Source organism: Agelaius phoeniceus, chromosome 6 (assembly GCF_051311805.1).
Source record: "Agelaius phoeniceus isolate bAgePho1 chromosome 6, bAgePho1.hap1, whole genome shotgun sequence".
Lineage (NCBI taxonomy): Eukaryota > Metazoa > Chordata > Aves > Passeriformes > Icteridae > Agelaius > Agelaius phoeniceus.
The window spans coordinates 8040729-8054561 of NC_135270.1; the positions used below are offsets into that span (position 1 = coordinate 8040729).

The 13833-nt window shown below is 35.9% G+C and overlaps 1 protein-coding gene across 4 annotated transcripts in view; it reads left to right on the top strand.

The window, feature by feature from the left end:
- The window catches only part of ANO3 (anoctamin 3), a 91889-nt gene that overhangs the window by 42916 nt on the left and 35140 nt on the right, over nucleotides 1-13833 (top strand). For all 4 annotated transcript variants that reach the window (XM_077179571.1, XM_077179570.1, XM_054634876.2 and 1 more), the window contains 5 exons: nucleotides 1104-1148; nucleotides 6375-6506; nucleotides 7791-7897; nucleotides 9309-9364; nucleotides 12750-12871. In XM_077179571.1, the coding sequence (XP_077035686.1) occupies nucleotides 1104-1148; nucleotides 6375-6506; nucleotides 7791-7897; nucleotides 9309-9364; nucleotides 12750-12871 (462 nt within the window). The remainder of the gene's footprint in view (nucleotides 1-1103; nucleotides 1149-6374; nucleotides 6507-7790; nucleotides 7898-9308; nucleotides 9365-12749; nucleotides 12872-13833) is intronic.

A 13833-nucleotide genomic window follows, 5' to 3' on the forward strand; every position in this document is an offset into this window, starting at 1 on the left:
GCAGAATGAAATTTTTCTAAAATTTCAATGGACAGTGTGTAGTAATCATTGCTGTCTTGTATATATGGCTGACTTTGCAATGCTGCTTTATTTGGAAGCACATGTACATGGTTTCAAACAGGGTAAGCATCAAAGCTAGGGCATGACTGAATTACAATTTTTAAACTTTTATGGGTATTTTTGTTAAGTATATGGTCTGTCAGTAGAAATACAACTACTATGTGTTTCTAGAACTGAGGCAAAGCTTTAATTTTGTCTACAAGTATCTTGCAACATATAATTATTATTTTTTGTAGTTAATAAGTTATTTGTAACAGCTGAACTCCATCTGGGCAAAACAGCTAAGGGTAAATAAGGGTTTTGTTAAAAAAAAGTCTGAAAACCCTTTAATACCCTTCATTTCTTCATTTACAATGCTGCCTAGCAGTACCAAGTGTCAGGCTGCCAACAGTCTGCAGATTGGTAGATACATAATTTTCAGATGGCCATGTATTTTCTAGACAAGGAGCCTTTCACCCTCTTTTTAAGGTATTAATTGCAGTGGATCTTCAATGTAAGTAATGTAGTTTAATAAATCTCACATACTGCCCAGGTGTGCAGTTGCAGATCTTCCTAACTCCTGAGGAATCTGCAATATCAAGGCTTTTGTGTGGTTGAAATGTGATGTGAAATTAAAGGAGGAGGCCAGAAAAAAAGCCTGAAAGCCTGAAACTAGATGTGGGAAATATAACCATGTAGCAAATATGTCTCCATTTGGTTTCAAAATAACTGTTCTCAGAACACTCTACTGGGAATTTCTGGTCTTGTTTCTCTAATTGGTGAAGGGTGCAGAGAAAAGAACTGTTAAGTGACTTACTGATCGGTTATCATTATTGTCAGTAGCTACAAATCCAAAATGCAATTTTAGAACAAACTTGAGAAAAGTGGAACTATGTTATTGTAATGACTTATTCTATTTCACTTTCCTTTTTAAAGTGTTTTTTCATGTTTTGGTCTATGAAAATGCATGTTTTTAAATGTCTAGCATTCTTTTTTAACATATATGTCCCTTTCAACTGTCTCCTATGTGATTAATCTCAGCTGATTTTTTGCTGTTCTTTCAGGAAAAAATGTTATTACACTGACTGGAGGAGCAAAACCATGGGCAGGTTGGTGGGTGATGTGTAGCTTCTAATTTTGTCAGTCAGTCACCCTGCTAAAGAAAACCCATTCGCAGTTGTAAATTTATCCATGAAACTTGGAAAATTAGATTATTTTCCTGAAAACTCAAAATATGTCAGCTCAAAGTGCTAAAATATTCATCTGCAACAAGGTGCAGTTCTTTAAAGCTTTGCCAGTTGTCATTTTAGAAATGTGAAGATGTTTATGCCAGGGAAACAAACAAAAAAAGAGACCTTATCTTTGCAGCAAGGATTTAATACTGGATCTCTCTCTGCCCTTATATCTGCTGACACCAAGGCATACCTCTTTAGCATCAAGGATGCTTTTGAGTGTGTGTCTCAGATTCAGGCAGTCAGCTACTTCCTTAGATATGCAAGCAGACTTTTTCTGCTGTGTGTCCTCCTGATCAGGAACAAATTAATGCTGCGTGCTGAAGGCTGCTTTGAATTTTTGTTTGCTAGCTGGGAGAGTAACTTGCAAAACTCACTTGTAGCTAGCTGCTGCTGCTGTTGGTGTTTTTGTCAGCCAGAAGAAGGGTACAAGAGGCTATAGGGGCAGGGGAAAGGAGCCTGGGAGTGCTAGGGAGTGAGAATGGGGGACACTGAGCTGTAGTTGCTCCCCATCACTTGAGTCAGAAATAATTATGTCTTGTAAATCCTAATCCCCATCAGAAAAGATACCTGGAAATATTTCAGGTGAGGGAAATCTCCTGAAAGAGTTCCCCATCACAGGTTTTCTTGAGATGGATCTTGAGATGAGCTCACTTTTGATTTAAGTTCTCTTATTGTCACTTTAGATGGTAAAGATCTCTCATTTCTCTGGAGCAATTTAGGGAGTCTCACGATAAGTTTCCAGGACGATCAGCTAACAACAGCAGAATGTTGAATGGTAAAGTGAGAGAACTTGAAACATATGAGCTGATAGCATATGTTGAAGTAAACCAATTTATAACATAGATTTACAACTGCGTTTTGTCCTCTTCCCAGTTCCCATGCTTGCTCCATCTTAGCATGCATTATGAAAAATCTAAGTGAAATGCTTGCAATAAAAGGCAGAATCAACAAGCTTTACTTCAGAATTGTCTTGTTTCATCTATAATCCATCTGGTGGGTCCTGGGTATTACATAAATTTTGTTTTCTTTATTTAGAAGGACAGATGTCTGAAAGATGCAACTGAAATTGCACAGTACCTGTGAATTGACTAATGAGTAATTTCCATGCCATTTTGATTTTGTATTTGAGATAAATGCTTTTACTTGTGATTTATTTTGTGAGAATTTGGGTATAAATATTTTTATGCTTATATTTTCTGGCACTTTATATAATTCAGTGCACAGAGGAATTGTGTGAAACAAAAGAAATATAGAAAGAAGCTATATTTAAAGTTGAAAGCTAACTCTAAAATTGCTGACATACACATCACATGCATACTTTTATTTCTACAACTGTCATTGCTACCTTGCATCTTGCAACTTTTCAAACTTTACTGCTTCTCTGTAATTTAATCTCTTGTTAAAATTTCTAAGTTAGAGTTTATAAGAGCTACAGTGAAGAAGTATATTAAAATTCTTTTATATCAAAATATTAAGTTTATAAAGTTTCTATGATTTAAGAAAACAAAGAATTCTAGTATAATTCTAGTATATTAGACCTGCTGTAACCTGGACCCTTCTCTAACTTTATTGACACAGTTATATGATAGGTAGATGTGTATCTATAAATGTTCTTTAAAAGATCTGCAAAAGATTATTAGGTGCATTAATGAAAGGACAAGAAAAATGTAATACTTAATTTCCTTTATGTGGTATCCATGTGGTCTGTTTATTTACACACCTTTAAAAAGCCTTGACATTGTGTTTAATTCTATGAAGCTTGATTTCTATCCATAGAATCCCACTATAGAAATAAATCTATCATATTCATTATGAGCAATATTCGGAAAGACTTGTTCTTCTCAAAGGAAAGAAATATACCTATAAATAGGGTTGGTATCAAAAATTGTCTGAGCTCTCAGATTGAAGACTGAATAATCTAGTAAAACTGTCTTGTAATTGCCACATTGGACCTGCTGATTTCATGCTGGTAAAGGATGGCGTCAAGGAAAAGAAAATGAAAATATAGTTGTCTTAGTCTGCAGCTGCACTCTGCCCACTGAAATGTTAAAATCACTTAATACTTCTAAAAATAGAGAACAAAAAATGTCTTTGTTCAGCACCTGACCCACAGTAAGTTTGCTTTGCAAGAGGACTTAAAATCTTTGGGATTTCAGTCTGCACACTGAAGTGAAATTGTTGGTATCATTCCAGTAAACAAAGGTATGATTATTTTTTTTTTTAGTGATGATTGTGTCTATATGTTGAATCTGTCAACCCTAACATGTTTCCCATTACATGGAAATACACTGTGCCCAGGTAACTTGGTGGCATGTAGCTGACACTTGGCCAGTCTCGAGAGACACAAACACCAAGCAAACTGCTGGGTGATGATTGCTATCAAAGCTGCCTAACATGACTGCTGAAGCTGCTTAATTCTGGTATCTCATTCCATGAGTTTGATCAGATAATGCTAAAATTGTCTATATACTGTGTTTCTTTGCATTGCAGTCTGTTGAGTAAGCATAATCTGCAAGGATTTTTGGGTGAGCTTGTTCTGCAAAAAAAGACTAACCAACCAAATAAATCAGATGGGTAAAACTGAGAATGGGAGTCGAGCAAAGCTGAAATTACAAGTGTCTTCATAAAATATTAAATTGTATAGCTAAGAATGAAATGCACATGCAATTCAGAGTGCTGTCCCTTGGTCTGAGGTGTTCCTGTAGCACCAGCTGGAGTGGCTTCAGTAAAAGCAAACCTGAATCAGTATCCCATAACATTGCAGCACCATTCCACTGGGACATTTTTTATCTCCTTGCCTGAATTCCCCAGAGCAGCTCTCTCTGCTTTTACTGTAGCTAAATAGGATACATTGAGCAGATTAAGTCAGGAATCTGTTTAAACTGCTACTTTAAATCTAGAAAGTCATTCTGAGTAAAAATGCTAATACTTAGTCCTATGATTTAGGGAAAAATCTGTATTTAAAGGCAAGCTCCATGAAAATACAGTTTCTTCTTCAACAGTAAAATAACATAAGAAAAATGTCTCTCTTGGATCATTTTTATACATTCTCCGTTGCAATATTCTATGCTATCTAGTACTAAAGGCATTATATTTTTTCTCAGAAGAGAAACTGCAAATGTAATGGGGACACAAGCATTAATTTATTCCAATGCTGCTTTTCATGTTAAAAGAAGCAGTCATGAATTTTAAACAAGAGCTGTCTTTTTTTAACATAATATTTATCAAATTTTTTTTTAGATTTTTGTATGGGAGAAGTGATCAAGACTTTTCCCATAACCAATTTTAAAGTACTTTCATAATGAAAAAATCTGAAACTAGATGCACTGTTTTTCTCTTCTTCCTGATGCATCTGCATATTTTCCTCATTAAAAAAGAATTCTGGATTCTGACTAAAAAGTCAGTAAGCGTACAACAGAAAAAAAGGGTTCAAGAGAGTAAAGGAGAAAATGCATTTATATCAACTATACTAAGAGAGCTTCTGCTGGAACTAATAAAGATAATCAACTCACTGAGGTATTATTAAGGAGACACTTAAAGAATCCACCAGCCTCTGAACTGTGTTCTGTGTTCCAATTTCATGAACATATTGATGTTCTTTGGCTTACAGTGCTTGGTGTTGAACACAAGTGGTGTCCCTCAAGCGCAGTATCAGTTACAACAGAATGTGCACCAATATCTTGCAATATATAGCAAGAAGATATTTTGAGAATTTTAAATGTAACTGTAAAATCCTTCTCCCACATTTGGCTGAAATTTTTATCTGATACTGTGCGAAGTGGGGGTTTTCTGGTTTTGTTGATGTTGATAATAAGTATTTTCATAAGGGTTACTCTGTTGCATGAGAGCAATTTACCACATCATCACTTATAGTCTTTACTAGGAACATTATGAAAATAGCTGCATTCACATTATGAAATATAAATAACATTATGAAATGTAACTTTTTATTATGGACATTATGAAATGTATAGCTGTGCTTCTGCTTAGCCCAGGCAATGAGGTATTCACCTCAGAGAAAAGAATTTGTTGCTTAGCTTTACACTTCTTGTGGATGTAAAATATATATGCTTTATATATCATACATACATATTCATTGAGTAGAACCTGAATTCCACCAAAAAAAAATACTCTTTGGGGAATGTTTTTCTCAAATTTAGACTTTTTCTGAATCTCTGATGTGCTTATTGTGTCATGATATAGCACATTTAATTTGAAGTCAATTCCTTAAATAACCATGTTGCATTGCAATTGAATATGAAAAGGTATAGGTGAGCAAGGAGGGCAAAATTCATTTGCTCACTTAAAAAATTAACTGCACGTGACTGGATTTACACATGTATGAATGATGTCCTGAGACATCATTTAGGCAACATGCCAGTAGAGAAAAAAAACATTTATGTTGCCAGTATGTAATTTAATTGAAGATACAGCATTGATGTTCTGTTTGTGTTCTGTAGTATCAATTTTTAAGGATCTGGAGGAAGCCATATTTAGGGGTTTTCTTGCCTAAATACTGTATAACCATTTTAGTGTAACATCCTTTATTTTTTTATTTGATATTTAGGTATACTGTTTCATAAGGCAATATCAGCTCTTGGATTTTTAAGAAAATTTTGCAGGGGAAATCTTTGTTGCAGTCAGAAAAACCATAATCTGATCCTTAGCACTCTCAAATATACTTAAAAATTTTATTAATTTTAGTGTCCACGTTGCCAGGCAAGAGAGTGGGGAGGAGTTTCACTTGCTTTGTTCAGTGCAGCTAGGTATGTTCTCAGCTAAAGCATAAGCATCTACAGTTCTGCCAGATGAATTACCTTGGAAAATTAATTTCTCAGACTCAGTACCACAGTCGCATTTTGAGCCGCAATCCCACTAATTTTAGGATGAGTTTTACTCAAGTAAAGTGTTCAAGATGGATTGCAAATAAATGTTGTTCATTTTGCTTTTTGACTCTTTATTTTCTGTTGCTTACTTAATGTGGAAGTTTCCTGCTTTCATTTAATTTCATTTCTAGAACAATGTCAATAAATATGCAGCGCTGCTGATAGAAATGGCGAGGAAATGATAGCGTGTCAACCTGACTTCTTCTTGTCTCAGTTTGCAGAGGAACATCAGAGAGCTGAAAAGCTGGCTGCCCAGAAATCCCATGAAGCTGGATAAGGAGGCCCTGCCTGATCTGGAGGAGACAGATTGCTACACAGCCCCCTTCAGCCGCGCGCGCATCCACCAGTGAGTGCTGGGGTGGGTGGGTGGGCAGCGCCACGCACCACAAGGGTTTCTGTTCCTCACTTCTGAGCAAGGGCCAGAGAGGGAGCTGCTGACAGATGGTCACTGGCAGTACCAAGTACCGTGTTTCTCTTCAAGTGAAAATCTGCTCTTTGTCACTTGCTACTTGATGGTCACTCAGTAACATCATCTGAAATTTGATGGGAAGATGAATGTTGCCATTTTAGTTTAGAAGTTTTTGGTTTTTTGTTCCCTTACGTTACAAAATGCAAACACTTGCTCAAGTTTTCTGTGCTTATTACTTGCTTTACATAGGCAAAAACCTGTTGAGATTTGGAACACCAGAAGCAAGCTAAGACCAGTGATGATTTTCTTTTTCTCTCTTACCAGATCTGCATTTAAAAAGATCTATTGCCTCTGAAAATACAAATATATATACAACAAAACTATATGTTCAAATCAGCATGTTGACAATGCTATATTTAAAATGTGATATATTTTTTTCAGTACCTATAAAGTTAGGCTTTAAAATTCTGTTTCTTAATTTAAAGTTATTTTGTGATAACTGTTTTAGAACAGAAAAGTTAATTTCAAGTAGAAATATGAATTAGGATAAACAGGACTTTCCACTCAGTAAAGAACCTAAATGGTAGTGAACTGACTTTACCCCAGAAAAACAGAGTAAGTGCATTATAGTCTCAATTTTTTTTTTTTCCCAGTAATTTACCATACTGCACTGGATCAATCCCCTGGTTTTGGTGTTTTTTCCTCAATCAGCTTAGCTGATGTAATGAACTGTAGTAGCACCACTTTTGGCACAGCTGAGCAGGAAGAAACCCCTGCATATCAGATTTCTCGTGTCCAGAATGGAGCCATCTGGCCAAGGCTGCTTTACTTGGCTCCATCCTGGGATCCTCTAAGGGAAAATGGTTGTGGAGTTTCTTCCCAAGCCTCTAGTGCGTGGATTTTTTTTTTAATAGTAATTTTGGTGGTTCCACTGCACAGACAACAGTCAACTCATAATTAATTTGAATTTAAGACCACCACTGTTACTGAAGATCTTTATTTAATTAATTATATCCAGAACAGTAATTAACTAGATAGGAGGACATTTTTGGTTTAATTTGTGATAAGGATAACTTCATTGCACCTGCTGTAACTTTGTATAACCTTATGTCTAAGGAATGTAAACATCCACTAAATCATTGTAAAAAGAAAACACTTGAACAGCTATGTTTCAACGTGTGTGCATTGTTATGAATATTAAGACATTCATTATTTTAATAGTTTTACGATAAACAACAAAGACAGCTTCTTCAGCAATTCCACAAGAAGTAGAATTGTGCATCATGTGCTACAGAGAACGAAGTATGAAGATGGAAAATCCAAAATGGGTAAGAATGTTGTATTTTTTACCTAAGCCAAAGCTATAAAATTGTTTATCTTTAATTGCCTGGAGAAATACCATTTGAATAAACTCAATTAATTTTTTCCTATTCTTGAAATCTTTTCTTTCACACAGTAACAGAATTGAAACAATGTCCCATCATTTTCTACCTAAATATCTCTGTGAAAATTTGCAGTATTTTTCACTTAATTACTCATTCATTAAAATAAAATGGAGGGATTATTGTAACTTTTCATTATTGAGAGCCGCAGTAAGGGTTACATATACCTCAGAAAGCTGACAATGTTTTCAATGACTGATCCTGGTGTTTCAGCTACTGTCCATCAGTTTCAGTCCAGTAGAATCAATGTATGCTACACTTAATTTATTTGAGGTGTCTATGTAGCTCAGAGACAGCTGATCTAAGACTGAATTTGCTTTATATCAACACTCATAATACAGTGTTAGTTTTTAGAAGGTCTAACTACCTATTTTCATTTTGAATGACCAGGGAATGTATGCATGATTTTCTATATTTTCTGCAGGAATTAAATTAAAGATTTAATATTCAGAGACTTGGATGATTTCAATTACAGAAAACTGTTGCTTGAGTTTCTCAACAAAAGCAGTAGTAAGAAAAACAGGAAGAATAAGTATTCATATTTAGCACCTTTGAAGTTGATGATGGGAAATTTCATTATAAGATTAGTTTAGTATAATTTGTATATTTGAAGAGACAAATCTGTATTCCACCATATGTACCTATTTCTTGGGGAAACTTTTGGCTACAGATTTGCTCTTCAAAGCTATTGAATCTTTTTGTTGTACCTATCAATGGTTATTTATTTTTTTGATTTTTATAATGTGCTGGGCTAGTACAACAAATCTGGTTTTAGGATGGCTCTAGGAACGGATCCAAAATGCAGTAGTCAGTCTGGCACAGAGCACTGCTCTGATATGAAATTGTCAGCTGGCTTATATTTAAAAATACCAGTTTTAGCTGGTAGCTAAATAGCTACCTAATAGCTTTTAACCCTGCAAGGGTCTCACTACCTCAAGGATTATCTATCCATACCACTTTGTATATCAGATCATCTGGTCACCCATAAAATCTGAATTATATGCTCTGAGGAATACAGTGTGAATGTAACTATTTTCTCACAATCAATCTGGTACAAGCACTCAGCCCTGAGAGAAGGTTTTCAGGCTTTGGTGCTTTGGCAAGTGGCTCTCTAGTTTGACACAGCCAGAAATCTGAAAGCATCAGCAGTACCTGCTGAAGTAGTTGGTGGGGTTATTGATTGTCATCTTCAGCAGCATTCTTATCATTTAACGCTAAGTTACATTCTCCAAATGTGACTTGAAAAATGTGTATGAAAAATTTATATCAGAGCTAATGCTTTTTTGGTTTTTTTTAGGTATTAATAGGTTACTAAATAATGGCACATATGAAGCAGCATTTCCGCCACATGAGGTAACCTGGTGTTAATTTGATTTTTAGTTTCATATTTAGATTATAGCTTCCACTAGTGCTTATTTTAATTCTGACCTGCAAACTTTTAATTTCATATTGTAATTTGTTGATGCCTCTTTTATTTATAGCTTTTACTTTGATATTGGCTTTTAAAATTTTCTGTATTTGGATAATTTGGATATTTTAGTGACATCCTGGAACATTTTCTGGTTTGATTAGGATATAATTATTTTCTGATTTTTATGAACTGCACATTGCCTGTTGAGTCCTTAAGCACAGTATCAGTTGCTCCAAATTGTTCCAGTTAGTTTTATTAAATTATTTTTGCTTGCCACCTACAAAAGGATTTGTTTTTCTAATAGCTTGGCCAGTTGATCACGGTTAGGGAGACTGCTTAATTATTTTCTGTTCAGTATTTTCAGGATAGTTCTGGATAATTTCTAATATGCACTGAGACTGACTATTACTTAGATATGGTTCTCAAAAAGACTATTCAGGCTGTTGAAGGAGCTGGATTTGGTTTTTATTGTTTTACTTATGTTTCCCTCTTAAGTGCCTGCAGATGTCCGTAGGGGAAGTCTTCATAATATGAAAAACAGAGTAGTTGTGGAATCCTCAAGATCTTTCCCCCTCAGGGAAATCCCCAGGGCTCTCCCCTGGAGAGACTTAGCATAGAGTCTCTCTGCACCTGGGTGGACAGAAAAGACTTCCCCATGGAGTCTTGCACAACACTGATCCCCATTTCCCCATTTGTCCCAACTTTCCCTGGTTTCTCCTTTCCCTGTTTCCTCACTGGTTGGGGTATCCCTATGGCCAGCCCCTTCTTCCCTTGGTACCACCCCCATAGGCCCCCCCCATAAAAGCCTTGTGCAGAGCACATGTTGGTCTTTTGTCCCTTGTTCCCTTTCGGTGTGCTGAAATAATCCTGGCTGGAACTGACCCTACAGAAGGCCCTCTTGCCTCTCTTGCTGAGCCAGCTGTGGTGAGTGTGATGTGTGGACTTGGCTGCCTTGCCTGAATGCTCACCCAAGTGGCTTTTCCACAGGAGATGCTGTTTGGGAAATGAGATAGAGGTAGCAGCAACCACCATCTAAACCCCACGCTGCTACACTTGACAATGCTTTTTCCAGTAGTGTAAAACTCTACTGAAGACTGGAAACCCACAAAATGAACTAAAAACCTATGTTTGACTTAAGAGGGTTTTGAGAAAACCCTCTTATGTTGAAAAGAAGAAGCAAGCCTCACATCTTCAGTCTTTGAGATGCTCTCAGGTGTCACAGATGTCTTTTCTGAAAAATCCTTTCACTAGGATCTTTTCTCCTGAGAAGCTGGGAAGCTTCTCCCTGTTTTGCTGCTTTGGAATGTGATTAGGAGAATTGTTTACCCAGCATATGAATTGCTTTTACTTGATGACCAATGACAGCCAGTTGTGTTGAGGCTGTGAGGAGTCACAAGATTTTATTATTCATTCCTTCTTTTGTAACCTTCTGAGGTCTCCTCTCTCTTTCTTTAGTATAGTTTTAATATATCATTTTCTTTTAATATATATCATAAAATAATAAATTAGCCTTCTGAAACATGAAGTCAAGATTGTCATCTCTTCCCTTGTCACGATTGTCTGCAAATTCCACACTTAGGAACATGGTGGTTGCAGCTCTGAACTCTGGGTGTTGCAGCAGAATATTGTGACTTGGTTTCGTGTTTCAAAGACTTTACAAATGGCTGAGAGTAATTTTTTAATTTTTAAATACTTTAGTTTTAATAATTAATTACTAGGAATACAGAGAAGGAGTATTTTTAGATAAATAATGTAACATCACTGTTAATGCTTCAGCTGTGCTTTACTGACTTCAGGGAAAAGCTGGCTGTACTACCATAAAAGCCTGTGAAGCTTTCTCTAGCATCAAAGCCGTGCTGTCATATCCATTTTACATGTTCCTTTGTTATGGCATAAGCTACTGTTTCTACATCTCAGTTAAAATTAGTGAAATCATAGTTTTAAGCCACTCTTACCTTAATTGCTCCTTGACTGATGCTAAGGACTAGTGGTGGAACACTCAATTTTTTTTTTCTTTCCCACATGAACAAATAAGAGTGAAAATTCCATCCCAGTGGGAATGCTGAGTTTAACTCTTTTATGGGTAACAGTGCAGGAAGAATCAGGAAAAAAAATGAAAATATGTAATTCTGGGTAATGCTTTGAAGTAATTTATCCAGCCTGCTGTGAGAATAAGTTGATGTGCTCTTCCTGGATGTTCCTAGGTGCTGCAAAGGTCACACTCAGTGTTGGCATCTTTGATATGCTGCTGTGCTAACTGTAAGGAGAAAAGAGTGGACTTGGAGTTTTTGCTATGTTTAGCTTTGTTTTTAACTCATTCTTAAGTCAAAGAACCAGCAGATTGCAACAAGTTGATGGTGTTCTTTGAACTTTGAGGAGTGCTCAAGATTTCAAATATCTGATAAAAATCTAAATGCCTTAGTTACCTGCATCTACCAGGGTCAAGAATCTGTCTGATCACTGAGGTGGGTGCTGGAGAACTCTGCTCTCCTTATAAGAATTACTTGGCTCACTTGCAGTCAACAATTGATGAAATATTTTCTTTACCATTGCTGAGTGATGGAAGTTGTTTGGGGAAAAAGTTCAACTAAGGGATATATCCTGCTTCAGAATTGGAGCAAAATTACAAATGCAAGAGTTCTGCTCAAGATGATTCTAGCAAATGTGTGTGATACCTTTTGACTGCCAAGCATGAGGCTATTCTTTTAGTCTGTTTGGTGGTCTATAAATGTCAGACATGGCCTGGAAGGACTCCTTTTGGATCAGACTGACTGTTTTGCTTTTAATGCCTCAAGAGTCCTACGTAGTTTCAAAATAATGCCAATTCTGTTTCCTTCATCTTAGAAAGTATGTACCACAGAAAGAATATATTTTTCTATACCTTCAACAGTAGTGAAAGAAAGTGATAGAAAAAATCTAGGAGAAGAGAGCTGACATACTAGAAATTTTTAAAATTTTCTAGAAGGAATAAAAATATACCATAAGCATTTCTTGAAATATTTAAATAGGCAAAAGCATACAACTAGGCATCTATTAGTGAAATAAAACCAGAGCTGAGTACTTCTTTAAAGTCTTGTATTACTATGTTTCAGTATTAATTATTAGAGAAATGGACCATTTCAGAAGTGTATGTAACCCTGCCTCTCATGTCAGGCTTGCCTTAGCTCCTGATGACATGTTCCAGATGTGCCCAGAATAAGAGACCTATTTATTAAATATAAAAAACATTTCTATTAAAATTATAATAAAAAGCATCTAAGAAAGGTATACATTTTCCATAGTGCCTGATAATGTACTTACATTTCTTTGTGTTTTTTTTTTTTTCAGGGAAGCCACAAAAGCAGGCATCCCATCAAAACACACGGAGCACAGAATCACAGACACCTCTTGTATGAGCGCTGGGCACGGTGGGGAATGTGGTACAAATACCAACCTCTTGATTTAATCAGGTATTAGTACTTGGAAGATTTTCTCTGGTACAAAAAGCCTGGCAACAGTGTGCTAACTATATTCATCAATTCCTTATGCTTTCCTATAACATTTAGATATTCCCTATTATTGGGTAGGCTGGAGTTCTCGAAATTGCTTATTTTGCGTGGTCTTTTGTAGATTAATTCCAAATGAGTCTGCCTAAAGAACATGTACTTCCAATTGCTCAACAATTTGCAGTGTGAAACTTAAAATACAAACCCATAATGTGGTCTGCTGATGAGAGACACTTGCCCCTTGTGAGAGCACCTTTGAAAGCAGACTCTTATCCACATGGACAGTCAGAGCTACCACATGCAGAGGACTTAAAATGCAATCCAATTTTAACCTTTCCATGTGGGTTTAAATAACTCTTATTTATGTCTTAGACTTAGTGTCATAGGTTACCAAATGTAAAATAGAGAAATACATATAATTTAAGTTAAATAATGATGATGTTTGGGTTTCACAGTTTTCTCCTCTGACATTGAATACCAGTAATTCATTTTCCTTGCTGTAAGTTTTTATTCCTGATCTGAATCATAACTGGTTATTGGTGGAGCTAAGCATGTGCCATGGGGCAATTTTATGCTGTTTCATCCTTGATTGACTTTCTGATCACTGCTATTTGATCTATTCTGGCAATTGATACCCAAGTTTTGAAGAATTAAAGTGCAGTCTTCAGCTTGTGTTTTCAGAGCATTGTTTTCACTAATAGTAGTTGGAAATATGTCATATTATCTATGTATGATTATCTATCATAAATGTTTTTTAAAATTGAATACTTAGGTCATACTAACTTACCTTATCCCTTTCCAGATTTTTTTTCTGTCTGTGTACATCCATCTGTCTGTCTAGCCTCTGTTTAATAATGTTGCTACTACTCCATCTACTTAGTCATTGCAAGAACATGGCAATTACAGAGTCTCTGCAGTTATATCCT